This window comes from Vipera berus (assembly GCF_964194415.1).
Source record: "Vipera berus genome assembly, chromosome: 4".
Lineage (NCBI taxonomy): Eukaryota > Metazoa > Chordata > Lepidosauria > Squamata > Viperidae > Vipera > Vipera berus.
Window position 1 is genome coordinate 495,051 of NC_138206.1, and position 27,695 is coordinate 522,745.

The 27,695-nt window shown below is 49.4% G+C and overlaps 2 protein-coding genes across 2 annotated transcripts; one reads left to right on the forward strand and one right to left on the reverse strand.

Annotated features, from left to right (window-relative positions):
- Positions 1-12,650: 12,650 nt before the first annotated feature.
- On the reverse strand, positions 12,651-14,342 carry LOC308667831 (ubiquilin-1-like; the record flags this gene model as incomplete). Its single annotated transcript, XM_081327358.1, has 1 exon — positions 12,651-14,342. One exon carries the CDS (start codon positions 14,340-14,342, stop codon positions 12,837-12,839), a length of 1,506 nt encoding a protein of 501 aa, XP_081183484.1. The 3' UTR covers positions 12,651-12,836.
- An 11,598-nt stretch (positions 14,343-25,940) lies between these two features.
- LOC308667849 (hemoglobin subunit epsilon-like) lies at positions 25,941-26,948 on the forward strand. Its single transcript, XM_081327380.1, has 3 exons — positions 25,941-26,197; positions 26,296-26,401; positions 26,768-26,948. Exons 1-3 carry the CDS (start codon positions 26,109-26,111, stop codon positions 26,801-26,803), a joined length of 231 nt encoding a protein of 76 aa, XP_081183506.1. The 5' UTR covers positions 25,941-26,108; the 3' UTR covers positions 26,804-26,948.
- The last annotated feature ends 747 nt before the right edge of the window (positions 26,949-27,695 follow it).

Below are 27,695 nucleotides of genomic sequence, written 5' to 3' on the forward strand. Positions count from 1 at the left end.
GAGGAGTGTGTGGTAGACGAACCGGCTGATGATGGTTTGGAGGCTTCGCAGAGCCCCCAGCCGGGGCCCTCTTCTCAGCTGCGTGAGCCCGATAGTGCGGAGGATGATGACCCACAGCTGGCCCTGTTCAAGGACGCCCGACGCAGGAGGCAGTCGAGCAGGACCAAACAGAGAAAGGCTGTGGGACTCCTCGGGAGGAGGCACAGGGAGGCCATGCCCTGATCTCTAAATAAAAGGAGTGTTTGGGGAAGGGCTGGTTGCTGAAAGCAACCCTTCCGTTTGAGGATTCAAGTTCCAGTGTTTTTGTTTCTTGTTCTGTTATTTGAGTAATAAATCTTGGCAGACGCTTTCCAGCCTTAGACGCTCTCCAGTCTCTACTGTTTGAACAGGGGTTTGCCTTATTGCAAGGCCGGTAGCAGGCTGGTTCAGAACACCGTTGGAACACGTACAAGAAAGTAACACATACAAGATAGTTACAAGAACAAAGACATTCCATACAGATATGTAGCTGATTTATAACCTTAAGATAATTGCTTAGTGCATGGCTGAGATGTAACCATTCGTAACCTTAAGATAACTGCTTCATGGATAGCTGAATGCTTAGATAATTGTTTGTTGCTAATTGCTTGTTGCTGATGTGTTGCTGGTATCTCAATAAAAGAGAGCTTGGGACTTCGGTCTGGGCCCTCATCCTGAGAACGCTCAGAGAGACGTGTCCTCATTCATTGGCAAGTCAGGAGGAGCCCGCCGGGTGCGAAAAACCCTCAACTGGTGACCCTGACGTGATTCTGCGGAATACGTCTTCAGCCGTCCATCCTCATTCACCCGATGGTGGCCGTGCTCAACCTGACCGTTCACAAGCAGCAGGTTCCCAGCAACCCGGCTGCTTCAAGCAGCGGGTTCCCAGCACCCCGACGTGATCTGCTGCGAGTGGATACGTCTCTGACGGTCTCCATACTCATCGCCTGGAATAGGCTGTGCACCCGATCTCGCCTCGTGAAGACGACAATCCATTCGTGAGTATGGGGAACAAATTTTCTAAGCAACAGGCAGCGCACCTGAAAGAGCTTGAGGAAATAGTCAGAACTTCTAATATTTTACTTAAAAGTAGTGGCAAACAATTACCAGCAGTTTCAAAAAAGGAGTTGATTGCTTTAATGGAATATGTTTGGGAAAATACTCTGGCTTATCCGGAAAAGGGCTCGTTGAAAACAGGGACTTGGAGAAAAATTGGAGAATGGCTCCACGAACCTCCTCGAGCACCTCCAAAAATGTTAACAGCCTGGTGAGTCTTAATGGAAAGTTTGTTGATTCACGAAAAGGGACTTAAAGAAGACTTTTCTGTTTCTCCGGCTCCCCCTCCTTATGAGGAACCTATTCAGCCGGAGAAACTCAGCAGGGCACCTCAGCTGCGGCTCCCAGTGCCCCTCAGGCTCAGCCAGAAGTAATTAACAATTATCCTAAAGAAGGAATGGTGGCAAATGCTGTTAGACGGGCCGCCCGATCAGGACAGCTAACATTGGAATATTTATCTTGCTATCCAGTAAACATCCAGCCAGCTCCGGCAGCTGGAGGAAATGCTGTTCACACATATGAAGGACTGGAATGGAATATAGTGAAAGATCTTAAAAAAGCTGTTGCTTCATATGGCATTCAATCGCCTTTTGTGCAAGGACTTTTCGTTTCCATGGCTGCTACTTATGTGATGGCATTGGTAGACTGGAAGTCCATTGCACACATGATACTGACACCTTCACAATATGTAGTTTGGGAATCTGAGTATAAAAAAGAAATAGGGGAAAAAATTATTGCTGGATTACCTCAAGGGGTAGATAGGGATCAATTATTTGGCACAGGACAATTCGTTACAAATGACCAACAGGCTCAAAGCCCAAGGGAGGCTTTTAATTTGATACAGGAAGGGGCTTTAGCAGCTTTCCGCAAGATAGATGATCCTCACGGAAAAGCTAAAATGTCTTTTGCAAAAGTTTATCAAGAAGAAATAACAAGGCAAATAGACAACAAATATGCCCGAAATGAACTCCTGTTAAAATTGGCTTATGTGGGGCTTGAAAGAGCCTCTTGGGGCGAGCTGTTCTCAGTAAAGTCCAGGGGCGCGCCTGTTGATTTCAACTGCCTGGAGTTGTCTGAGATCTAGCTTCCCATTGCAGGCTCCGAGCCAAACTAAATTGACAATTCTGGTCTACCAAATCAAAGAATAGGAAAGTAGTTGTTGTTGTAAACCTAACGAAAAGAAAAATCAAAGAAATCAAACCAAGTTTTTCTTCTATCTTTTTCTTTTAATCTAGCTTTTTGGACTATTGTTTTGGCCTTCTAAATAAATGTTTTTTTTTAATAGTATCTGTGTATATATGTCTGTCTGTGTTGTTCTGTGTTATTTCCAAGACTTGGAAGAGGGTCAAAATCCTCTCTGATAACACCAAACAAAAAGGCCTTATTTAACCATGTATGGTTTGTCTGGAGAAAGTATGAAATGAAATTTTTGTATGTGAAATTGTTTATGCAAGCAGTCAGAATGGAAGTGAATGAGTTAATTTGCTGATATGTAAATGTGAGTGTGTTAGCCCTCAAACCCACCTACCACCCCCCACCCCGTCCCAGGCTGTGAAAGGAACAGTAAATTGCAGATTTTATTGTTGTAAAAGTAAATGAAAAAACAAAAAAAACCAATGAGACAAGTTTCATGGACAATGTGTGAGAGAATTTATGGAAAATGCATGTAAAGGAGAGCAAACTATTTTTTTTTAGTGGTGAGATTTTTGTAAAGTTTCTTTTACTCCCCCCAACCCAGCTGTGTTACTTTAAGAGTGAGTAAGGGAGAGACAGCCAGAAGAGGGGGGGTGGCTGGTCCTTTTAACCATTTTTTTTCTCTGCTTAGAATTCCAGTCTGAGAAAGGGGGGTGGATGTGAAACTTGATGCCCACTCTTGCAGTTTCAGCTTGCAATTTTTTTTACTCGTAAGAGGAGAGATTAATTGTTGGACAAGTTTTTGGAAATCTTTGAGTTTTAGTTAAACATCACCCAAAAGAAATTACTCTGATCTTTTTGTGGAGTTGTTTTTTGTTTTTGTTTTTTTGTTTTTGATGTTTTTGTGTCTGTGTGCAGGACACATTGATGGAAGGTGATATCTGGGAGAATTTCCCTCCCTTAATCAGCACTAACCTGTGGATTTTATGCCTTACAACAGGCTCTGAGATTGTTAATACAGGAAAGGAGGAACATATACACTGACTCCAAATATGATTATGGAATCTTCAATACTTTTGGAGAAGAGAAATGTTAGATGTTTTGTGCCAGCCATGGCAGTTACCCAAAAAGGTCATCAGATGGAAGCAAAGAGGCTTCTTTGCTTCCACTGATGAGTCAGGGGTCCCAGACCCCTGCAGCCTCATTGGCGAGAGTGTTTTATGGGAGGGGCTGAGACCCCCCATAAATACCTCTGCTCAGGGGCTGCTCTTTGTTCGTCCTTTCTTTCTCTCTTGCATGCATTCTCTCTCTATCATACAAGCATGGATGCCTCCATGCCATATAGCTCTTTCTATATAATCTATCGATGAATAAAGCTTCATAATGATTGCATCTCTGCATCCTGCCTCTTTTACTTGGAAGCACCTTAACGATCCATCGATCTCTCGTGAGTTCATCTCACAAGTTGGAAGCAAGAGGATGGCTTAAGGCAGGCAACGCTTCCAAGCTTGCAGATAGCAGTAAGATGCCTAGATTTGAAACCGAAACGGATGGCAGGAGATCCCAGATTGTGACCAGAAGTCTTCAATCAAGATCAGCAGCTCTGCTCACAGCCCCTGAGCAGAGCTCAGCGCCAGGAACACCTTTACAAGCCTCCCTACTACTGCATGCCACAGAAGGAAGCATAGAAGATTTACAGTCCGCCCAAGACTTCACAGATGCAGCAGAAGCGGTCCGAGCCCAACACAGGCACCGCGTGAACCAAATGACTACACAGGAATGCAAGGAGCTGCTCCTAAAATTCCTTGCAGTACAAAAGACGCCACAAGCCTCTCCACGAGGGACACCAGCGCAGAGGGACTCTGAACACCTGGTGAGTCTTTCCCAAGCGACCACGAGGCACCCTAATATGGCGCCCGCCACCCTGAGTAACCCCGGGACCCCAGAGCTTTCGGTGCGAAATTTCCCGCCAAACTGTGACCTACAGCTTCCTGGGGCAACCGGAAGCAAGATGGCGGCCCCCAGAGCGACCACATGGCCCGATACCAGAAACAAGATGGCGGCCCCCAGAACTCCCACATGTTCTAATAAAGATAGGCCTCAAATAAGCCTGGAGGCCCAGCAATCGGTGGCATCCAGCCGTGTCAACATGCAAACCCCTGGGCCCTCCCCACCAGAAACCCTCAAGACCTATGATGGCAATAAAGCCTGTCCAGCCGAGGCTGATACAGCGGGGCTTGAAGCAGCCATCCAGGTCCTAGTTGCGGCCCTCGAAGCCAAAAAGACAGCAGCTCCAACATCGGGAGTAACCAGCCTCCCTCGTTACCCTCCAAGGCCCCCGACCCTCTCCCCGGGGCCCCCAACTTTACTTTCACCACCGCCCAGACGCTCTCCTTACCAGATGGCCTTCGGGGGGGTTGGCCCCCTCCTCCAGCATCGGCTTTAGCCAACCCCAAGGTCTTCAAGACCAGCGATGGGCTTCTCAAGGCAATCCACAGCATCTTTGGGGCATCCCTGCCTCATCTTGCAATCCAGGGCCAGGGGGGCTTCAGGAGGGATCTCCAGAGCTTTTTCAAATCCAAATGCCGGCTGGCAATCTTGGGCAACGCCCACCCCCGGATCACATGATCTCCGGGCATGCCCAGACAGAGTCATCCATAAATCAAATAAAAATACTACCAGCGACCACTAAAAGGGTTCCTTTACCTTTCATCTCAATGGAAAGCTCTCAGATGTTTTCAAATCAAGATAAAACAAACAAGAATTCATTTGTACCTGCGTCTCCTCTACCACATGACTTTGAAAGACTGGAAAATTGGGGGGGAGAACTACCACAGTTGGAATAGAAATGTGCAGGTATGTCTATTAAAGGATGGGACTCTTGAAATGGTTCTGAATCCCCCACCTCTCCCGTGGGGATCGCGAGAAGAGTGGCCTCACAGACAAGCTTACACCACTCTGTTGAGCTCACTGGATGACAACTTGTTCCCTAGCATTCCAGATGGGCTCACAGCTAGCGCAGTTTGGCGGTTATTATACAATTTATTCAACAGCAACAGCATTGGTTCCCTCACCAGACTCACAACTGAGTTTTACAACACAAGACTCAGGTTTGGGGCCAGCATGGCAGAACATCTCGGAAAATTAAAATCGCTCAGGGCACAACTGATGTCCAGAAACTACCGTGTACCTGAGGAGAACATGGTTGCTGTCATTCTGGCTTCCCTGGACAAAAACTGGAGCAATTTTATTATTTCACTGGAGGGGGCCAGGAATGAAGCCATGACTCTGTCCTACCTCGAAGGCAAACTAATTGAGGAAGATAGGAGATGAAGAGATGCAGGAGAATACACCAGAGTCACCACCCAGCCAGCCAGCAGACGGCACCGCAACTCAGAGCAGGTTAATGCTCTACTCAAGTGTTTCATCTGTGGCTCTGAGGGGCACCTCAAGAAGGACTGCCCCCATTATCAACAAGGTCCCAAGCGTGGTCCCAATCAAGGAAGGGGCAAGGGACAAGGAAGGGGGCATGGCGGGAGCAAAAGTACTGCCAAAGGCAATTTTGTGTCTACTTGTACCCCCACCACAAAGGCTGATGGTCCCACTGACTTATGGTTACTGGACTCTGGAGCATCATCTCACATTACCAACATGAAACAAGGTTTTAAAAGGTTAAAGAAAATTAACTCATTTGTCAAGGTGGCAAACGGTGATAAGGCTTGGGTTGTTGGGGAGGGCACTGTTTCTGTACCCGGGCTTGGAAAAGTTGAAGGGGTATTACATGTTCCCTCCATTGCCAACAACCTATTAAGCATTATCAAATTATGTGACAATGACAGGGTGGAAGTTTTATTTCGCAAAGGGGGAGGTCATGTCACCCGGAACCAGAGGGTCATTGGAACTATTGCCATCATAAATGGTTTGCCATACTTCTCCCCTGAGAACCCACCCACCTCAGAAGGGGCCCCACAGCCAGCCCCAAGGCTGTTTAAGGAGCGCAAGGCCGAAGCGGTTGCATCCAAGCCCCCACAGCAAGGCAGTGCGGATTAGAAATCCGAACCTCAGCTGTCACCTGAAGCACCGCTCAAGGCAACCAATGCCAAGAGGGTGTCAGTGGGGAAGCCACTCCACGATAAGTGTGCCCACCTCTTACACCAAAGATTAGGTCATGCAAACTTCCCTGTGGTTAAAAAGATGGGAGAGTTTGCTGAGGGAGTCCAGCTCAAAGATTGTGAGGTGTTCCTGGACTGTGCCATCTGTAAGAGGTCAAAGAGGAAGGCTGCGCCCATCCCAAAAGTGTCACTGCGTAAGGCCCAATACCCGTACCAACTAGTACATGTTGATTTGGTTGGGCCTTTCACACCATCCCTAGGGAAAAGTCAGTATTTTCTCACTGCCGTTGATGATTTTTCACGGTATGGCCACGTGTATATCCTCACAGAAAAATCCGAAGCCTTTGATGCCATAAAATCACTCTACAACTCTGTAGAGACCCAGTATAAGACCAAGATCGCACAACTGCAGAGCGACCGCAGGGCTGAGTTCATGTCCCGAAAATTCCAGGACTGGGTAAGACATAAGGGCATCCGCCATTTTCTTACCGCGCCTTTCACTCCAGCTCAAAATGGCGTGGCAGAGAAAAGAAATGGAACCCTACAAATTATGATGCGTAGTCTGATTGCGGACGCTGGGGTCGCAGAATCATACTGGGCAGAGGCGGTGAAATACGCCAATTACACCTTAAACCGCACCTGGAGCAGTGTTGTGAACCAGACCCCATATTTCCTAGTTCACGGTAGGAAACCAAATCTGGGACATTAACATGTCTTTGGGTCCTACGCATGGGTCCACATCCCCAAGCAGCTGCGGAAGAAGGGGAGATCTGTCTCCCAGAGACTGAGGCTCTTGGGCTACGCTCCTGGCTCCAAGGCCTACCGTTTCCTGGGAGAAGGGGGCAGGATTGTGACTTCCCAATCTGCCTCCTTCGAAGAGGACTCCAATTGGGCCCAGATACACTCCAATGATCTGAGCCCATATATCAACCGTCCCAACAAGGGCACACCGACTACGACATCACCTGAGACGTCCACATACCCTGCCACCGACGAAAGTGTGGAACAAGACGAAGATGTCATCCCACCTGGTTCAGATGGGGAGGATGAGCCGTCCAGTTCCCCAGCGACACCTCAGAAACCCGCGGAAGAAAAGAGCGGTGAGTGGCAGAAGGTCAGGAGATCAAAGCGGTCCAACAAAGGGATCCCACCAAAGAGAATTGACATTGGGCACATCGCGTCTGTCAACAGCGTTGTGGTCACCCCAAAATCCTTCTCTGACATCCAGGAGCTACCCATCGAAGAGCAGGAGAAATTGCAGCTCGCGATGGAGAAGGAGATGCAGAGCTTAAAGAAACTCAAAGTCTTCACCCCCCAGCAACCAGCAAAGGAGAGGAAAGTCATTGGCACAAGGTGGGTTTACAAAGCCAAACCACTTGCCAATGGCCTCTACCTGTATAAGGCCCGTTTGGTAGCTCAGGGATTCGCCCAACGCTACATGGAGGACTATGGGGAGACCTACTCTCCAACTGTCTGGGCAGAGAGCGTCAAGACCGCCCTCGTGACTGCAGCCGCTCTGGGGAAGGAAGTCTTCCAATTCGACATCCAGACAGCTTACCTCCACGCCAACTTGGACCGGCAGATCTACGTGAAGGCCCCTCCTGGCTACCAGCAAGAAGGGGAAAATACATGGTTGCTCCACAAAGGGTTATATGGCCTCAAGCAGTCAGGGAAATTATGGTATGACTGCCTTAGAAAAAGTTTAGAACGAGTTGGTTTCACTGCATCCCATGCAGATGAATGTGTTTTCACACGCAACTCCAAGGGTACCACAGAACGGGTGTTAGTTTATGTGGACGACCTACTATATGTAGGGCCTGACAAGGAAGGGTGTGATGAATTTGCCAAGGCCCTGGAAGAAAAGTTTACTCTGAAGTCTTTGGGGCGGGTTGACAAGTACTTGGGTGTTCACATCTTGGCCACTTAGGAGGGGTTCGCTCTATCTCAGAAAGAAAAGATATAGAGGAGTTATTGGCCAAATGCAAAATGACAGAATCTAACTTTGCTCTATCTCAAAAAGAAAAGATAGTTATTGGCCAAATGCAAAATGACAGAATCTAACCCAATGCATAGCCCGATGCAAAGTGACTATTACAATCACACTCACAAGGACGGTCCTGAGTTCACAGATAATAAGCTTTACAGATCTGTCATTGGCTCCTTGCTATATATCAGCAATTGGAGCAGGCCTGACATAGCTTTAGCTGTGAATCTATTGTCCAGGCACGTGGAACACCCAAAGGAATTCCACTGGACTGCCGTTAAGAGGGTACTTAGGTACCTCAGGGGCACAACCGATGCTCTCCTTGTGCTGGAACCAGAGAAGGGGAAGACGGCCCAGCTCTCCGCTTACTCAGACGCAGACTGGGCTGGCGACACCAAAAGTAGACGGAGCACCTCTGGTTTCCTCATATTGCTAAATGGCTGTCCTATACATTGGCATGTTAGGCAGCAAAAATTTGTTTCTTGCTCCACGGCCGAGGCGGAATATGCCAGCCTGTCAGACACGGCCAATGATTTGATTTGGTTCAATGATCTGATAACGAGCATCTGGGCATCTCCTCCTCTGCCCATCCAAATTCAAGAGGATAACACAGCCGCAATTGCAATCTCGGGAGCTTATGCAGTAGGCTCTAGGTCTCGCCACAGAGACATACACTATAAAAATGTCAGGCAGCTTGCCAAAGAGGGTTTTATACATGTTGAGCATTGTAACACAGCTGACCAGATAGCTGATCTGTTCACCAAACCTGTTCCCATTGACCGGCACAACCTTGTGTAAGCGTTTGTATTTGGTCTTCTGAACGTTTTTATACATGTCTATGACACCTGCTCGCCCCCTCACACACATTCACTAGTCCCTGTCATTGGCTGGCAAGAAGGGGAATTGTTAGATGTTTTCTGCCAGCCATGGCAGTTACCCAAAAAGGTCATCAGATGGAAGCAAAGAGGCTTCTTTGCTTCCACTGATGAGTCAGGGGTCCCAGACCCCTGCAGCCTCATTGGCGAGAGTGTTTTATGGGAGGGGCTGAGACCCCCCATAAATACCTCTGCTCAGGGGCTGCTCTTTGTTCGTCTTTTCTTTCTCTCTTGCATGCATTCTCTCTCTATCATACAAGCATGGATGCTTCCATGCCATATAGCTCTTTCTATATAATCTATTGATGAATAAAGCTTCATAATGATTGCATCTCTGCATCCTGCCTCTTTTACTTGGAAGCACCTTAACGATCCATCGATCTCTCGTGAGTTCATCTCACGGGGAAAGATCGAGGGCAATAGAAGAAGGGGACGACAGAGAATTAGGTGGCTGGATGGAGTCACTGAAGCAGTAGGCCTGAGCTTAAATAGACTCCAGAAGATGGTACAGGACAGGAAGGCCTGGAGGAATGTTGTCCATAGGGTCGCGATGGGTCGGACACGACTTCGCAGCTAACAACAGCAACATACCATCTCAGACAAGTGACTGTCTAGCCCAGGGGTAGGTAACCTTGGCTCTTTTATCACTCGTGGACTTCAACTCCCAGAATTCCTTAGCCAGCATGGCTCAGCTTTCCCCCCAGCATGGCTGGTTCAGGAATTCTGGGAGTTGAAGTCCACGAGTCGTAAAAGAGCCCAGGCTGCCTACCCCTCCAGTAATGGAGCGCCCACGATTTCTTGAGGCAAGCTGTTCCACTGGTTCATTGTCCTCGCTGTCAGGAAGTTTCCCCTTAATTCCAGGTTGCTTCTCTCTCTGCTCTGTTTCCAACCATTGTTTCTTGTCCTTCCCTCTGCTGCTTTGGAGAATAAGTTGACCCCCGCCTCTTCTTTGTGGCAGCCCCTCAAATACTGAAACGCTGCTATCATGTCACCCGTTTCTTCTTTTCTTTAGACGAGCCAAAGCCAAGTCCTGCAGCCGTCCTTCATATCTCCAGGCCTTTGATCATCTTAGTTGCTCTTCTCTCAACTCTTCCAAGGTCTCAACGTCTTTTTTGTAGTATGGTGACCAAAATTGGCTGCAGTATTCCAGATGTGGTCTTACTAGGGTTTTATAAAGCGGTACTAATACTTTGTGTGAACTTGATTCTATGCCTCTGTTTTACCACCCAGGATTGTGTTAGCTTTTTTGGCTGCTGCTGCACACGGCCGGCTCACGGTCAAGCGATCGTCCACTGGGACTCCGGGGTCCCTCTCACAGTGGCTGTTTCTGAGCCGGGCCTCGCCCAATCTGTACTTGTAGCTTTGGGGTTTTCCTGCCTAGGTGTAAAACTTTGCTTTTCTCCACATTAAAACTCATCTTGTTAGGTAAGGCCCATTCTTCCAGTTTGTCAAGATCTTTGTCAAGGGTGGGCTTCCCTTGCTGGCTAACTCACAGCTCACTCCAAGAGTTCGATCCTGACCGGCTCAAGGTTGACTCAGCCTTCCATCCTTTGGAGGTGGGTAAAATGGGGACCTGGATTGTTGGGGGGCAACAGGCTGACTCCGTACACTGCTTAGAGAAGGCTGTGAAGCCCTGTGTCTAAGTGCTACTGTTATTGGGGAGGTCCTGCCTTCTTGCAGACTTTTCTAAGCATGCAACCAGAATGATGTGCAGTGTTCCAGGTGCACCAGAGATTGGCATATCACAATATTGGTGGCTTGGTTTTCATTCCTTTTTCCAGTACTTCCTGCAAGTAATCTGAATCCGTATCATTCTATAGCCTCCCAGAGTCACTTGGTTGAGTTGGGCAGCTATAAAAAATGAATGAATGAACGAACGAACAAACAAACTGCTCTTTGATACATACATCACTTTGCCGAGCCCAACCATATTATGACTTCACACGATGTCCTGACTCACACAGCAGACCAAGAGAAAGGCTGGGTCCCTCACAACACACTGGACATTAAATCTTAAATCTAGTGTGTTGTTATGTGGGCTTAGCCACCAGCTTTACACAACCTCAACATTGCTGTGTTCAGCTATCTAAAAAGAAGAGGAGGTGAGCTGTTGTGGATGGACTTGCTCAGCTGTGGAGAGCAGGACCGGGCCCAGCCAGGGGTCCTCAGCGGCTTTGCAAAATGGGGTCCGTACAAATCCTTCCTTTTCATCTCTCCACAGCCAAACGGGAGAGACAGGATGAAATAAAGCAGCAAAGAAAAAACCTCCTCTTTGGCAGTGGTCCAACCCCACTCGTGCCCCTGTGGGTTTTTACTTGGAGTTATGGGCACTTGCTTCTGCAGCTCTGTGTGTGTGTGTGTGTGTGTGTGTGTGATTGACCAGCAGGAACCATCTGGGGTAGACGTCGCCCTCTCGCTCTTCCTCCTCCGGGGTCTCCCAATTATGAGCTAGTTGAGCCCCCCACCCACCCCGGGCCAGATAGGCATGTGGGCCCTGGGCAGGAGGTCTGCCATGACAGTGGCCTCCTGTGGGTGGGTGCAGTTATCATCCTCCCCCACCTCTGTGGCCACTGTGTTTTTAGAATAACAGACTTGGAAGGGACCTTGCGGGCATCTCGCCCAGCCCCCTGCCCAAGCAGGAGACCCTACCCCATTTCTGACAGATGTACGTCCAGTTTCTTCTTGAAAGCTTCCACTGATGAAGCTCCCACAACTTCTGAAGGCAACTCCTGTTACGTTGGTTGCTTGTTCTGTCAGAAAATTTCTCCTTATTTCTAGGCTGAATCTCTCCTTGATCAGTTCCCATCCGTTATTCTTGGCCTGGCCTTCTGGTGCTTTGGAAAATAGGCTGAGCCCCTTCTCTCCGTGGCAGCCCCTCAAACATTGGAGTACTGCTGTCATCTCTGCCCCGGTCCTTCTCCTCACTAGACCAGTCCTGCCCAGTTCCTTCCAATGTTTCAGCCTCCAGTCCCCTAATCCCCCTGGTTGCTCTTCTCTTTCGAGGCCCCTGAGGAAATCAAAGCGCTCTGGACGAGTGAAAGGGGGCTTTGAACGTCCCTCACCAAACCAGCCACCGCCACTACGGACCACTGCAGCATCTCTGGAGCTTCTCAGCCTTTTTGGGTCATGATTGTCCCAAAGGTGCTTTTTTCCAAAAGGCAACTGGACTTTCTTGGGGGTTCCCCCCAAAAAAACCTTTAGAACTGAACAAACTTCTCGGACAAGAAGCAAAACTTTTCCAAGGGAAAAAAATCAAGGAAGTCCCGTTGCCTTTTGGAAAAACCACCTTTGGGATCCCCATCGCAGTGATTTCCAGGGATTCGTTGCAAGAGATGGGAGCAGGGGGGAAAATGAGGTGGCTGCATTCCCGGTGAAAGGTTGCAAGACCAGCCCAGGTTTCCCTTCCTTCTTAGAAAAAAGGGCCAAACTCCCCGCATGTGGTCAGGAGTTTTGACCCCTTTGCCGAGAAGCGGATTCAACCTTCAGGCCCAGAAGCCCGGCGCAGGGCCCAGCCAGAGGCAACAGGAGACGTGGTGAAAGATTTAAAGCTTTTAATCAGAAACCATGAAATCCATTCCTTTATGAAGCTCTCGCGTCTGCACAGAAGCTGCCCCGGAAGGGCCCCATCCACTCCGCCGAAGGCTCAGCCCCGCGGCTTCAGAGCTTGTATGCCTGCTGCTTCGGAGTGGGTTGCCCCGAGCAGCCCCGCAGGCGGGCACGGAGAGGGGGGCTGCAGAAGAAATCATCGGCTGCCAAACTCTGCCAGATCTCGGGGGCAGAGAAGTCCTCCTCCTCCCCTGCCCCAGACGGGGGGACCATGTCGCAGAGGGACGTGATGGAAGACGACCTCCGGGCGGGGCGCTCTGATCGGCCGCGCCTCTCCAGCACCGGCTCATCGGTCGCCAGCGCCTGCAGCCTCTGCTGGATTTCCAGCAGCCCCTGGATCTCTTTAGGGCTCCAGCTTGCCAGAAGGACGTCTGTGTTTTGGATCTGCTGCAAGAGCGTGGGAATCTGCTCCCGGGAGTTTCTGGATCCAGCCACGCACTTCTGGGCAGCCTTGCCCACCCCCTCTGAGCCGAGACCCTGACCGGTGAGGTGTCTGGAGGGGCTGCTGGCCATGCTCTGCACGAGGTGCTTGATGATCTGATGGAGCAGGTTCTTCACCGCTGCTGAGGCCAGCTGACCCGTCTCCCCTCGCACGTTGCCACTTTCCCCTTTGCTGTGGTCATTGGCAGCAGCTGCGCCAACGTTCTGGCCGCCAGACCTCGGGGGCCACAGTTTGGGAAAAGGCAGCTGCTGCCTGGCGTGCCCAGACTTCCCGCTCTGCTCAAAGGAGGGCTGGTGGCCCCCAAGGGCTCCTGGCATGATGGTGGGGTCAGACCTTTTGAGGAGGGCCTTCCGCACCAGGCCCTGCAACTCCATCAGCACGTCCTGCAAGGCCATGTTGCTGTCTCCACTGGGGACGCTCCCGGGACACGGGTGAGCCTGGGGTGGGGATTTGATGATTTCTCTCAGGGCAGCCGGGTTCTTGACCAGCTCCGACACCAACCTCCTGCCTTCGGGGGAGCTGAAAACCTGGATGATCTCGGGGGCCCTCTGTATTACTCGCCGCACCTGGAGGCTCTTGTCGGCCAGCTCCTTCATGAGATCAGGACTGGAGACTTTGCTCTGGATGAAGGGGCTCTCCAAAAACCGCAGCATCAGGTCAGGATTGGATATCAGCTGGATCTGGAACTCCATGAAATTGGCGGTGTTCAGGCCCAGACTGGCCGCCAGCTCCTGCAAGCCATCACTTGCAAAAATGCCATTCCTGGGGGCTTTGGGGTCTGGGCCTAGGTCAGTTGGAAGGGTGGGCACCTGCTGGGGTGGACATGCTTGTTGGGACCGGACGACGACATAAACAGCAGCATTGCTGTCCAGATGGATCCCATGCTGGGCTAGGGACTTGTGGTCTTTTAAGATCCTTCCGGTGTAGACCAGCACAATTTGGGAAGGAGAAGAGGACAAGTGCCGGGCTACATGCTCCTTGAATTCCCTCACCAGCATGTCCTTGTGGACCAGAAACTCTTCCTTCTGCCAGGGCACCTTCACAATTATCCGGACAACTTGTGGCTCTTTGGTGGACCTGAAGTCAACTCCTGGAACGATCTGGCTTTCAACCATAATGCCCCAAAGTTTTTCCTCTCTCTCCTGGGAAAAGAACGAAAGCCGAGTGGGAAGCAAGCAGGGACGAGAGATTTCCCGTGGCTGTGGCCGGTCAGAGTCAGAGCCCCCTGCCCGGCTTCCTCACTCTGCCCACATGCAAGCTATGGGTCTCCTCTTCTACCTGCGACTCTCACCTGCCCACAGAGGCACCACGCCAACCTTCTGAGGCGGAATCCGTGGTCTGTGAGGTCACTGTGGAGGCCACTGGCTGGACCTCTGCCCAGGGGGAGTTCCGTGAGCCGGGACCTCTCCCCAGGGCCAAGCTATGCAAGCCACAGGTCATCCTTGATGGGCCCAAAGCCCCTCCTATCGCATCCCAGCGCAAGGTTCCTTGTGTCCTCAGAAGACAACACAACAGTTGCGTGTCCTGCGCCTTCTTCCCACAACTGGTGCTGGGCAGGAGACTGAGTGGAATGGTCACAGGCTTGAAGCAGAGCACGACGTGGAAGTTTCCCCTCAACCGTCAGCAGTTCGTTTCCCCCCCCTTCATGTAGAGTCCCACAGTTCACCCCCCACCCCCATTAACAAGGTCTTCAAGCAAGAGCCTCATTGAAGTTGGAATGGCAGCTGATGGCACGGCAGCCAAACCCTTGGGCTCTCTCCTGCGTGGTGCCATCTAAGCTTTACGAAACCTCAGTAAGGCCACACCTGGAATGCAGCATCCAGTTTTGGTCACCACACTACAAAAAAGATGTGGAGGCTTTGGGAAAAGTGCAGAGGAGAGCAACTAAGGTGATTAAAGGCACCTTAGACAAAAACATACCAAGAATGGCTGCAGGACTTGGGTACGGCCAGTCTAGAGAAAAGAAGGAGCAGGGGTGACGGGATAGCAGCCTTCCAGCACTGCAGTATATTTTGAGCACGGCACACGCTGGGGGTGGTCTGATACTCTCTAAAAACAAAATTTTAACCTCACATCCATCAATACCATGAAAAGAAGGACTAAGGGGGGCATAACAGCAGTCTTCCAATATTTGAGGGGCTGCCACAAAGAAGAGGGAGTCAAGCTATCCCGTGGATTAATAATGGTCCTCACATTCAGGAAATTCCTCCTTAATTCCAGGTGGCCTCTCTTTATGACGGCCTTCCAGCTGTGGCTTTTTCTCCCGCCCTCGGCTGCTCTGGAGAATAAACCCATCCCCTCTTGGAAGTGACTTCGGCTGCCCCCACGGAGGAGGCCTGGGCGGCAGCTTCTCCCAGAAATTCAACCGCTCCTTCCCCAACCTGTAAGGCAAAATGGGGCGCAACGTGGACCCCCCTTCCCTAATTTAATTCCACGAGAGGGGTGGGAACCCTTTGCATTGCAGCCACTGGTGGTCTCGAGGCAGCTCCAGCCTGGTGCACTTGGGGCCCAGTATGGGATAGAAGGGGGGCATCTGGAGCAACATTTGCCAACTGTGGGTTTCTGGGTTTTCAGAAATTATAACAATAATAATAATAATAATAATGTTGGAAGGGACCTTGGAGGTCATCTTGTCCAACCCCCTGCTAAGGCAGGAAACCCTATACCATTTCAGACAAATGACTGTCCAGTCTCTTCTTAAAAATGTCCAGTGTTGGAGCATTCACCGCTTCTGGAGGCAGGTTGTTCCACTGGTTAGTTGTTCTAACTGTCAGGAAGTTTCTCCTTAGTTCCAGGTTGCTTCTCTCCTTGACTAGTTTCCATCCATCGCTTCTTGTCCTGCTTTCAGGGGCTTTGGAGAATAGCTTGGCTCCCTCTTCTTTGTGGCAGCCCCTGAGATACTGGAACACTGCTATCATGTCACCCCTCTCCCTTCTCTTTGTTAAACTACACATACCCAATTCCAGCAACTGTTTCCTATATGTTTTAGCCTCCAGTCCCCCAATCATCTTTGTTGCTCTTCTCTGCATTCTTTCTAGAGTCTCAACATCTTTTTTACATCGTGGTGACCAAAACTGGATGCAGTATTCCAGGTGTGGCCTTACCAAGGCATTGTAAAGTTGTATTAGTACTTCACGCGATCTTGATTCTATCCCTCTGTTAATGCAGCCTAGCACTGTGTTGGCTTTTTTGGCAGCTGCAGCACATGGCTGGCTCATATTCAAGTGATTGTCCACTAGGACTCCGAGATCCCTCTCACAGTTACTACTATCGAGCAAGGTACCACCTATACTATACCTCTGCATTTGATTTTTCCTGCCTAAAGGTAGAACCTTACTTTTTTCACCATTGAATTTCATTTTGTTAGATAGCGCCCAGTGTTTGAGTCTGTCCAGATCCTCCTGTATCTTAAGCCTATCTTCTGGACTATTGGCTATTCCTGCCAGCTTGGTGTCGTCTGCAAATTTGATGAGTTCCCCATCTATCCCCTCATCCAAATCGTTGATGAGGATGTTGAAGAGCGCTGGGCCCAGGACAGAGCCCTGGGGCACTCCACTACATACTTCCCTCCATGTAGATGCGGTTCCATTGAGGACCACACGCTGAGTACGGCCTGTCAGCCAGCTACGAATCCATCTGGTGGTGATGCTATCTAACCCACATTTTTCTATCTTATCAAGTAGTAGGTTGTGATCTACTTTATCAAATGCCTTACTGAAATCCAAGTAAATTATATCTACAGCATTCCTCTGGTCCACTAGTTTTGTCACTTGCCTGCAAGCCACACCAACCTGCCTGTGGACATACGACCACAACAAAACCTTGTACAAGCTTTAAAGCTTTATTTCTGTTTGGTTTTTTCACCGTAAAAACTCTGATCTCTCTAAAGTTATCAAGTTCATATTCAACAAGCAAAGCAATTGGGTTAACAGAATAACAGAGTTGGAAGGGGCCTTGGAGGTCTTCTAGTCCAACCCCTTTTTCAAGCAGGAGATCTTATGCCATTCTGAACAAATGGCTGTTCAGTCTCTTCTTTACAAATTCGGTCCGGTTTTTGTTTTGCAGAAAAACAAATCCAGTCATTATTTGAATTCATTGAAAAGGTTGAAAATTGTGTCACTCTAAAGCGTGTTTAAAGAAGGCGCAGAAACTATTCATCTGAGGTCATCAATCCCTTCCTCAAGTCAGGAATGCCACTAGAGGCACAGCAGAGAAACGTCCATCCATCTTACGACTGAATTTTAACTATTAAAATTGCAAGCATGCAAAGTTGCAGGAGATGCCAATCTATATATAAACATCTAGCAATATGGTTTTATTTATTTAAACAATTCACATGGCCGGTCAATTCACACACTGCAACTGCAGATTGCTAGCGTAGGAATAAAATCTTACAAAACAGAACCTCAGGATACAAAAAGGCAGGAGGAGACCCAGTGGTCAGAATGCAGCATTGCAGGCTAACTCTGCCCGCAGCCAGGAGTTCGATCCAGGGGGGCTCAAGGTTGACTCGACTCTTTTGTCCTTCCCAGGTGGGTAAAATGGGGACCCAGATTGTTGGGGTCAACAGGCTGACATTTGTAAACCGCTCAGAGAGTACTCTGGAGCAGTATACAAGTGCTACTGCTAGTATACGATATAATTAAGGCCATCCCACGACTGTTCATCCAAGCACCTTTTCCAGACGTGTTCATCTCTCGCCCTTGTCTAGCGCCCAGAGGGGAACACTCGCTCTTCAAGGTCATACAGAGCCATCTAAATTCTGGGGGACGAGGTCTTCCCGAAGGCAGATGCCCTGCCAGAAAAGGCTTGTCTCCAGGGTGGAACCTCCCCACCCACAGCCCTCTGAATCGGTTGCAGCTTCCAGAGAGTCTCCAACTGCAGCCCCAAGTAGAGTGTATTGCGGTAATCTAACCAAGAGGTGACTAAGCGTGAGAGACTGTGAGTAGAGGTCCCAAAACCAAGAATGGGCAACACAGGAACATGAGATGGCCTTGCGTATGGGTCTCCGAGTCACACCCTCTTCAGACACAAGATGGGATCCCCGAGTTGCACACCATCCAGAACGGAAAGAGGGAGGCTCCCACCACGCCTGGGGCCCTCGTAACACCAGAACTGTCTCGCTAGGGCTGAGCCAAGCGCTGCTCTTTCCCAGTCACATCCTCAGGACCTCCATGCACTGCAACAAGCCTTTACACCACTGGGTCAGGGTGTGTAATGGAATGCCTTCTGTATACTGAAGTTGCTTAACTCGTGTTGTTGCATTCCATCACCCTCCAGCTTCACAGAGCATAGAATACAGGGTAGACTCCACGTGCCAGGAGGGACCTTGGAGATCTTCTAGTCCAGTGGTCTCCAAACTTGGCAACTTTAAGACCGAAGGCTAAAACATATGAAGAACAGTTGCAGGAGTTGGGTATGTCTAGTTTAATGAAAAGAAGGACCAGGGGTGACATGATAGCAGGGTTCCAGTAATTGAGGGGTTGCCACAAAAAAAGGATGGGGGTCAACCTGTTCTTCAAAGCACCTGAAGGCAAGAGAAGAAGCAACAGATGGAAACTAACCAAGGAGAGAACTAACCTAGGACTAAGAAGAAATTGTCTAAGAGTGAGAACAATCAACCCGTGGAACGATCTGCCTCCAGAAGTTGTGGGTGCTCCTTTACTGGAGGCTTTTAAGAAGAGAGTGGACAGCTACCTCTCTGAAATGGTATAGGGTCTCCTGCCTGAGCAGGGGGTTGGACTAGAGGACCTCCAAGGTCCCTTCCAAGTCTGTTATTCTATTGTGGACTTCAACTCCCAGAATTATTATCCTTCTCATCTTTTCATCTTGCCTATTACCTATTTCCTTAGCTTCTTATGACTATAATTTTGTTGTTTGTAGCTCATGATTTATGCTGACTGCCTTTATTTAGTATCCTATTACAATTGATGTTGATTGATTATTTAGTATCCTAAGACGATCACTGAGTGCTGTATCTTATGGTTTATGATGATTGTATTTTGTGATGATTATGATCATGATTTATCACTTGCTGTTTATATGTACACTGAGAGCTTCTGCAACGGAGGGAAATTCCTTGGGTGTCCATTCACACTTGGCCAACAAAGAAATCTGTTCTAGTCTTTATTCTATTCTATTCTATTCTATTCTATTCTATTCTATTCTATTCTATTCTATTCTATTCTATTCTATTCTATTCCGCTATTATTATTCTATTCTATTCTATTCTATTCTATTCTATTCTATTCTATTCTATTCTATTCTATTCTATTCTATTCTATTCTATTCTATTCTATTCTATTCTATTCTATTCTATTCGGGTTTTTAATTGTACAGGGTTGGTTTAATCTTTTTTAAATTGGTTTTTTAACTTTTGTATGGTTGATTTTTAACTCCCTGTAAACCGCCCTGAGTCCTCAGGGAAAGGGCAGTATATAAATGCAATAAAATAAATAAATAAATATTCTATTCTATTTTCTATTCTATTCTGTTCTATTCTGTTCTATTGTATTCTATTCTTAATTCTATTCTATTCTATTCTATTCTATTCTATTCTATTCTATTCTATTCTATTTTGTATTCTATTCTATTCTGTTCTGTTCTATTGTATTCTATTATTCTATTCTATTCTATTCTATTCTATTTTCTATTCTATTCTATTCTATTCTATTCTATTCTATTCTATTCTATTCTATTCTATTCTATTCTTATTGCATTCCACATTCTATTCTATTCTATTCTATTCTATTCTATTCTATTCTATTCTATTCTATTCTATTCTATTCTATTCTATTCTATTCTATTCTATTCTACTCTACTCTACTCTACTCTACTCTACTCTACTCTACTCTACTCTATTCTATTCTATTCTTGTTGTTGTTAGCTGCGAAGCCATGTCCGACCCATCACGGCCCTATGGAGAACATTCCTCCAGGCCTTCCTGTCCTCTCCCATCTTCTGGAGTCCATTTAGGCTCACGCCTCCTGCTTCAGTGACTCCATCCAGCCACCTCATTCTCTGTCGTCCCATTCTTCTACTGCCCTCAATCTTTCCCAGCATTAGGCTCTTCTCCAGTGAGTCCTTCCTTCTCATCAGGTGGCCAAAGTATTTGAGTTTTAGCTTCAGGATCTGGCCTTCTAAAGAGCAGTCAGGGTTGATCTCCTCTAGGACTGACCGGTTTGATCACCTTGCAGTCCAAGGGACTCGCAGGAGTCTTCTCCAGCACCAGAGTTCAAAGGCCTCAATTGTTTGGCGCTCAGCCTTTTTTATGGTCCAACTTTCACTGTCATACATTGCAACTGGGAAGACCATAGCCTTGACTATACACACTTTTGTTGACAGAGTGATGTCTATTCTTTTTAGTCTGCTGTCTAGATTTGCCATGGCTTTCCTCCCCAGGAGCAAGCGTCTTTTAATTTCCTGGCTACAGTCCCCATCTGCAGTGATCTTGGAGCCCAGGAAAATAAAATCTGTCACTACCTCCATTTCTTCCCCATCTATTTGCCAGGAATTGAGAGGGCCGGATGCCATGATCTTGGTTTTCTTAATGTTGAGTTTCAACCCACGTTTTGCACTCTCCTTCTTCACCCGCAACAAGAGGCTCTTTAGTTCTTCTTCACTTTCTGCCATTAGAGTGGTATCATCTGCATATCTTAGGTTGTTGATATTTCTTCCAGCAATCTTAATTCCAATTTTTGATTCATCTAGCCCTGCCTTTCTCATGATGTGCTCTGCATATAGGTTAAATAGGCAGGGTGACAGTATACAGCCTTGCCAGACTCCTTTCCCAATTTTGAACCAATCAGTGGTTCCGTGTCCAGTTCTCACTGTTGCTTCTTGGCCCACATATAGGATTCTCAAGACACAAATAAGAAGGTCTGGTACGCCCATCTCTTTCAGAACTTGCCACAGTTTATTATCCACCCAAGCCTGCAGAGGCCTGCACCTCTTCAATGCCCAGAAGCAGGTTGCCAACACTTCAAACTGCATCATAATCATCAAGGTTCACCGGCAGACACACCTGGACAGGAAATGATCCCAGTTTCAACCACCCTCAATTCAGTGTGCCTGCTGCATCATTATCATCAAGGTTCACCGGCAGACACATCTGGAAAGGAAATTATTCCAGTTTCAACCACCCTCAATTCAGTGTGCCTGCTGCATCATTATCATCAAGGTTCACCGGCAGACACATCTGGAAAGAAAATAATCCCAGTTTCAACCACCCTCAATTCAGTGTGCCTGCTGCATCATTATCATCAAGGTTCACCGGCAGACACATCTGGAAAGGAAATGATTCCAGTTTCAACCACCCTCAATTCAGTGTGCCTGCTGCATCATCATCATCAAGGTTCACCGGCAGACACATCTGGAAAGGAAATGATTCCAGTTTCAACCACCCTCAATCCAGTGTGCCTGCTGCATCATCATCATCAAGGTATGATAACACCACAGTTAAACACAGAAACTTACATGGAGCTGTGTTTACAAAAAAGATGGACATCTCTCCTCCTGTACCATCCCCTGCTCAATGGAGTGGTTCAGCTGGTGGAGATGAACATCCTAATCGTCAGTGTCCTATTCACAAAAACCCTCACCCTCTCAGGAAATGTCGTGAGCTTAGAGCCAAGACAATACAAGAGCGGAAAGAGGTTCTCCAAAAACTTGGAATATGCTACAGGTGCTGCGCTTCTTATGATCATTTTGTGAAAGACTGTAAATCCTCTGTCAAGTGCACAGAATGCAATAGCGACAAGCACATTACAGCTATGCATCCTGCTCCACTTCCAGGCAATCCACAGCTACCACCTGCATCCAACCCTGCTTCAAACCATGGCGGGGAGCGACAACGTCATGCTCCAGTTACAAATGTGTCATCTTCATGCACTGAAGTGTGTGGGAAAGATTTCACTCACAAATGCTGTGCCAAGATATGTCTAGTCAAGATATATCCAAAGGGTCAGCCCGAAAGGTCTGTCAGGATGTACGCCACAATAGATGAGCAGAGCAACAGATCCCTCCCAAGTTCTTTGATATCTTTGGCATAGAAGGACATGCAACACCATACACGCTCAACACCTCTTCTGGTCGGGTGGAGACTTCTGGCAGAAGAGCTGATGGGTTCGTGATTTCTCATATCAAAGTGATTAAGGGCATACCGTTGCCATCATTGGTTGAGTGTGATCAAATACCAGACAACAGGGAAGAGATTCCCACCCCAGAAGCTGCGTATCACCATCCCCACTTAAGGCACCTGGCTACGGAGATTCCACCAATGGACATGAACGCAGACATCTTAGTCTTGCTGGGAAGGGACATTCTCAGAGTTCATAGAATACGCCAGCAGTGCGAAGGACCTGACAATGCCCCATATGCACAGAGACTTGACCTAGGATGGGTAATAGTGAGAGATGTATGCTTAAGTAGGATGCGCACACCGTCTGAGATCAACTCCTTTAAAACTAACATTTTAAGCAATGGGCGTGCATCTCACTTCAGACAATGTCCTCACCACTATGAAGTGAAGGAGAAACCTCTTGACATCATCCAGGTATCTGATTTTCACCTGTGATAACAACCTAGGCAGCACAGTGTTTCGTACTACACGTGATGACAACAGAATAGCCATGTCCGTTGAAGCAGAGAATTCATCAATGTGATGGACACTGCATTCTCCAAATATATGTCTAACAACTGGGTCGCACCTTTACCTTTTCATTCTACCAGAGCCAGACTCCCAAACAATCGCAATCAAGCACCATCTAGACTCAACTCACTACAATGAACATTGAAGAACAGGTCTGAAATGAAGGACCATTTCATTGCTTTTATGAAAAGGATCTTCGACAACGACCATGCTGAGCCAGCCCCACCTCTTTAAGAGCACGATGAGGGCTGGTATTTGCCTTTCTTTGGTGTGGATCATCGACGCAAGCCAAAGCAAATCAGGGTAGTGTTTGACTCCAGCACCAAGCATCAAGGTGTGTCCCTGAACGACGCTCTTCTCACTGGTCCAAACTTAACCAACAACCTTGTAGGTGTACTCATGAGGTTCAGAAAAGAACCCGTCGCCATAACCGCTGACATTGAGCAAATGTTTCATTGCTTTAAAGTAAGAGAAGACCATAGGAACTTCTTGGGGTTTCTGTGGCAACGTGATAACAACATGGACAATGAAGTAACCGAATACCGCATGAAAGTACACGTCTTTGGAAACAGTCCCTCACCTGCTGTTGCAACATATGGTCTGCGAAGGACTGCTTTTGAAGGTGAGAAGGACTATGGTGCAGATGCTTGACATTTTGTCGAGAGGGACTTCTATGTGGACAACGGACTCAAATCCTTACCCACAGACAAAGAAGCCATAGACCTGCTCCAAAGGACACAAAGTATGCTCTCTGAAGCTAATCTTAGACTCCACAAATTTGCCTCAAACAGTGCTGCAGTTATGAAAGCCTTCCAGCCCAGTGATTATGCCAAAGGATTTAAAAACCTTAACCTGGGAGTGGACACGCCCCCCGAACAGAGAGGTTTTGGCCTACGGTGGAACCTATCAAAGGACACCTTTGGCTTTCACGTCAGCTCTGCTGATAAACCATTCACCAAACGTGGTGTTTTGTCAGTAGTGAATAGCCTATATGATCCACTCGGCTTTGTGGCTCCCATCACCATACAGGGTAAATCCTTACTACGACAGCTTTCAGAGTCTACTAAAGACTGGGACGCACCACTACCAAGAGACAAGCTCCCAATATGGGAGTCCTGGAAACAATCTCTACATGCCTTGGATGGAATTCACATACCACGCTGCTACACTCCAGTCTCCCTTACAGCAAGTCAGACCAGGGAAATTCACATTTTCTCAGACGCATCCACTGAGGCCATAGCAGCTGTTGCCTACCTCAAGGTAAAAGACTTTATAAACCGGACCCACGTAGGGTTTTTGTTTGGCAAAGCCAAGTTGGCACCCAAGCCTGAGCACACAATCCCTAGGCTTGAACTTTGCGGGGCCGTATCGGCTGTAGGGACGCGGTGGCTCAGTGGGTTAGGACGCTGAGCTTGTCGATCGGAAGGTCGGCAGTTTGGCGGGTCGAATCCCGAGTGCCGCGTAACAGAGTGAGCGCCTGTTACTCGTCCCAGCTTCTGCCAACCTAGCAGTTCGAAAGCACGTAAAAATGCAAGTAGAAAAATAGGGACCACTACGGTGGGAAGGTAACAGCGTTCCGTGCGCCTTTGGCGTCTAGTCATGCCGGCCACATGACCACGGAGACGTCCTCGGACAAGCGCTGGCTCTTCGGCTTTGAAACGGAGATGAGCACCGGCCCCTAGAGTCGGAAACGACTAGCACGCATGTGCGGGGGAACCTTTACCTTTACCTTACCTTATCGGCTGTAGAGATTGTAGACTTTATATTGCGTGAGCTGGACATTCACATGCATGACATTAAATTTTACACAGACACGGAGAGAATCTTTAGCTGTCCTGGGTTGGGTTACATATACAACCAGACAAAACGTTTTTACGTCTACGTCAGCAATCGTGTAGAAAGGATCAGGAAATCCTCAATGAACGACGGCATTCCATTCCATCGGAACTTAATCCTGCAGATCACGCTACAAGGCCACTATCGGCAAGTGCCTTCGCAGGTTCCTCTTGGTTAACAAGTCCGAAGTTCCTGCTTGATCATACGGAAGAAAGCACAGCTGTGGCGTCCGGCAGGGGCTTCGTGGGGTCTATTCCAGACAAAGGTAAATATGTTGAAAGTTGCTCCCCCCCCCCGAGGATTCTTTTGTTTGTCTTTAAAGATTTATGATCCCTATTAATTTGTTTTTAAAGATCTATTGTCCCTCTTCCAAATCTCTTTTTGTTTGTTTTTAAAGATTTATTTTGTCCCCGTTCGGGCCATATGTGGCATTCAGAGACCAGTCAACGCAGGGTGTCCCAAATATGTCTGTCTGCCTACGCAGAGTTTATTGTATTTATACAGTTTTAACGAGCGGGAAATAGGTACAGCAAAAGCATTGTTTATTGGTGTACTACCCAGTCAATCTTAGAGAACATCCGAAGATCCCGTGCCAGGGCAGAGCCTCTCTTATCTAGCTGGTTCTTGGCAGTCCTTGGCAAGGCTAATTGGAATCGGCTCATAGACACGGGAATAACAAGATACCGGGGCAGGCAGTCTTCTGCGCACGTCCCTTCATATCCTTGACCTCCATCTCTACAGGACAGCTAAAGATTCTCTCCGTGTCCCCCCTCCCCGATTACGATGGGGCAGAAACGAGGCTGGCGATTCACACGCTCCCCTCTCCAGGGTCTCCATCCGTGTTTCTCAAACTTGGCAACGCCGACAGCTGCGGAGTCCCCTTGCCGACAGTCGCCCTTTGCAGCCCCCCCCCCCCCCGCCACCCTGGCTGAGGGTAGGGCGTCGCCCCCCGCCAAGCTCCGGGCCCCCTCCCGCCTCCCTCTCCCTCTCTGCGGCCGACCAGGCTGTCCCAGGCTGCGGCCCCGCCGGGGAGAGCTCCCTTGTCAGGAGGAGGGGCGGGCGGAGGGGCAGCCGGCTGCTCGGCCACTTGAGCGGGTCGGGTCGGGTCGGGCGGAGCTGGGCTCAGACGCACCTGGAGCTGCCGGCCCAGCAGAGGCGCAGCGGCGTCCCGGAGACGAGCCCAGCGCTGAACCGCACCGGGGGGGGGCTCTCCAGGCAACGGGGCCGCCGGAGCGCTTCTGCGCCCAGGAAGCCGGAGCAGGACGGGGAAGAGCAACCGAGGGCGAGGCGGGGCTGCCGGGCGCAGGGTATAAAAGTCGGCCCCGAGGTCCGGGCTCAGCTCCCTCCCTCCTTCTCGCCAAGAGCCTCTCGAGCGCTCCGTCCTCCATCAGCCAGCATGTCGCGCTGGTCGGCCGAAGAGCAGCAGCTCATCACCTCCAGGAGCCAGGTGGACGTGTCCGAAGTCGGCGAGGCCGTCCTGGAGAGGTAAGAGCTCCAGCCGGGCCGGGGGAGGGCAGGGCAGGCCCCGCGGGGACCCCCCCATCTCCTCCCCCTCCCCTTTCTCTCTCCCTCTCCCCTGGCAGGCTGCTGATCGTGTACCCCTGGACCCAGCGGTTCTTCGAGCGCTTCGGGAACCTCTCCGGCCCCAGCGCCAACTACGAGCTGGACGTGGACCCCGGGAACTTCAGGGTGAGGGGGACCCCCCTCCCCCCTCCCTGCGGGGCTGGGACCCTCATCTCCTTGGCACCGGAAGTCTCCCCGCCGGGCAGCATTTGCCAGCTGGGCCCTGCCCTGAACTTCGCCAATGCTGAAATGAGGGCAGTGGGCTCCGTTCTGAGCGGCCCCCTCGGAAAGCCTCCCATCTGCCAAGAGAGGGACGGGCGTCCGGTCACAGGGCAGAGCTGGAGCAGAGGGACCATTGAGCCTCCATCCTGGCCTTTTGGCGCTGCCCAGGAGGTGAAGAAGGAGGGCGGGGGGGGGGGAAGGGGGGAACGGCAGAGGCGCCAGCAAAGCTCCTCTGGCAGCAGGCGTCACCATCCCCCTCCTCTCTTCCAGCTTCTTGGCGATGTCCTCATCATTGTCCTGGCCTGACAGAAGCTGACCCGTGTGGTGGCCCACTCCTTGGCCCTCCGGTACCACTAGGCCCCCCAGTAGGCATAACCGCTGCCTGCCCCCCCTCACCAGCTCTGAAGCCCCTCCCAGCCCACGGATGACGCAATAAAAGTCCTCTTTGGAACCAGCAGAATGTTGTGCTTTTGTGGTCCTGGGAGGGTCACCCAAAGCCCCTCACGCCACCCCAGTGAGGCCAGGTTGGGGGTCAAGGGAAAGGAGTAGGAGAAGCAACAGTCTTGCCATTTGCTGAGCTCACTGAACTATGCAGGTTCTGGGGGGGCATTCTTCCTTTGCAGGGGGAGGGGTCTGTCTCTCTAGAGCCCCCGTCCTCCTCCATCCCAAGCTCTGCAGGTTAAGAAAGGAAATAGGACTGCTCTTCAACCCAGAAACTGGGGAAGCAAACCTTAATTATTTCTTACATGGGGTGGGGAGAGCGCACAATAAATTGACACAACTTGCTAAGTTCTCACTGCCCCCCCCCCAATATTCTCCAAATTTAGCTCATGCGGGCCTGGGGGCCCTTTGGGAAAAGGGCAGAAGATGCCGGCAAGAGAGCTAATGGGGAGGCTGGGGGGGGTAAGGGGGGAGATCAGCTGGCCTAACCTGCCCCATGTCCAGTGGGGAACTGAGCAAGGTGCCGCACCAGACAGAGGCACGGCTCAAAGCCCGCCCTTCTCAAGCCCTCTTGTGGGGCTCGGAGGCAGGAGGGCAGAGAACCAGGTTGAGGAGCCCCCCCCCCAAGGGAGCGACCCCCTGTGGTTTCCCCACGGCTGAGGCCAGGTGCAGCAGTCTTGCGTTCCAGAAGCGTTTGTTTATTTATTTGGGAGCTCCCAAACAATAATGCAGCAATAGCCACAATAACAACCCTTAA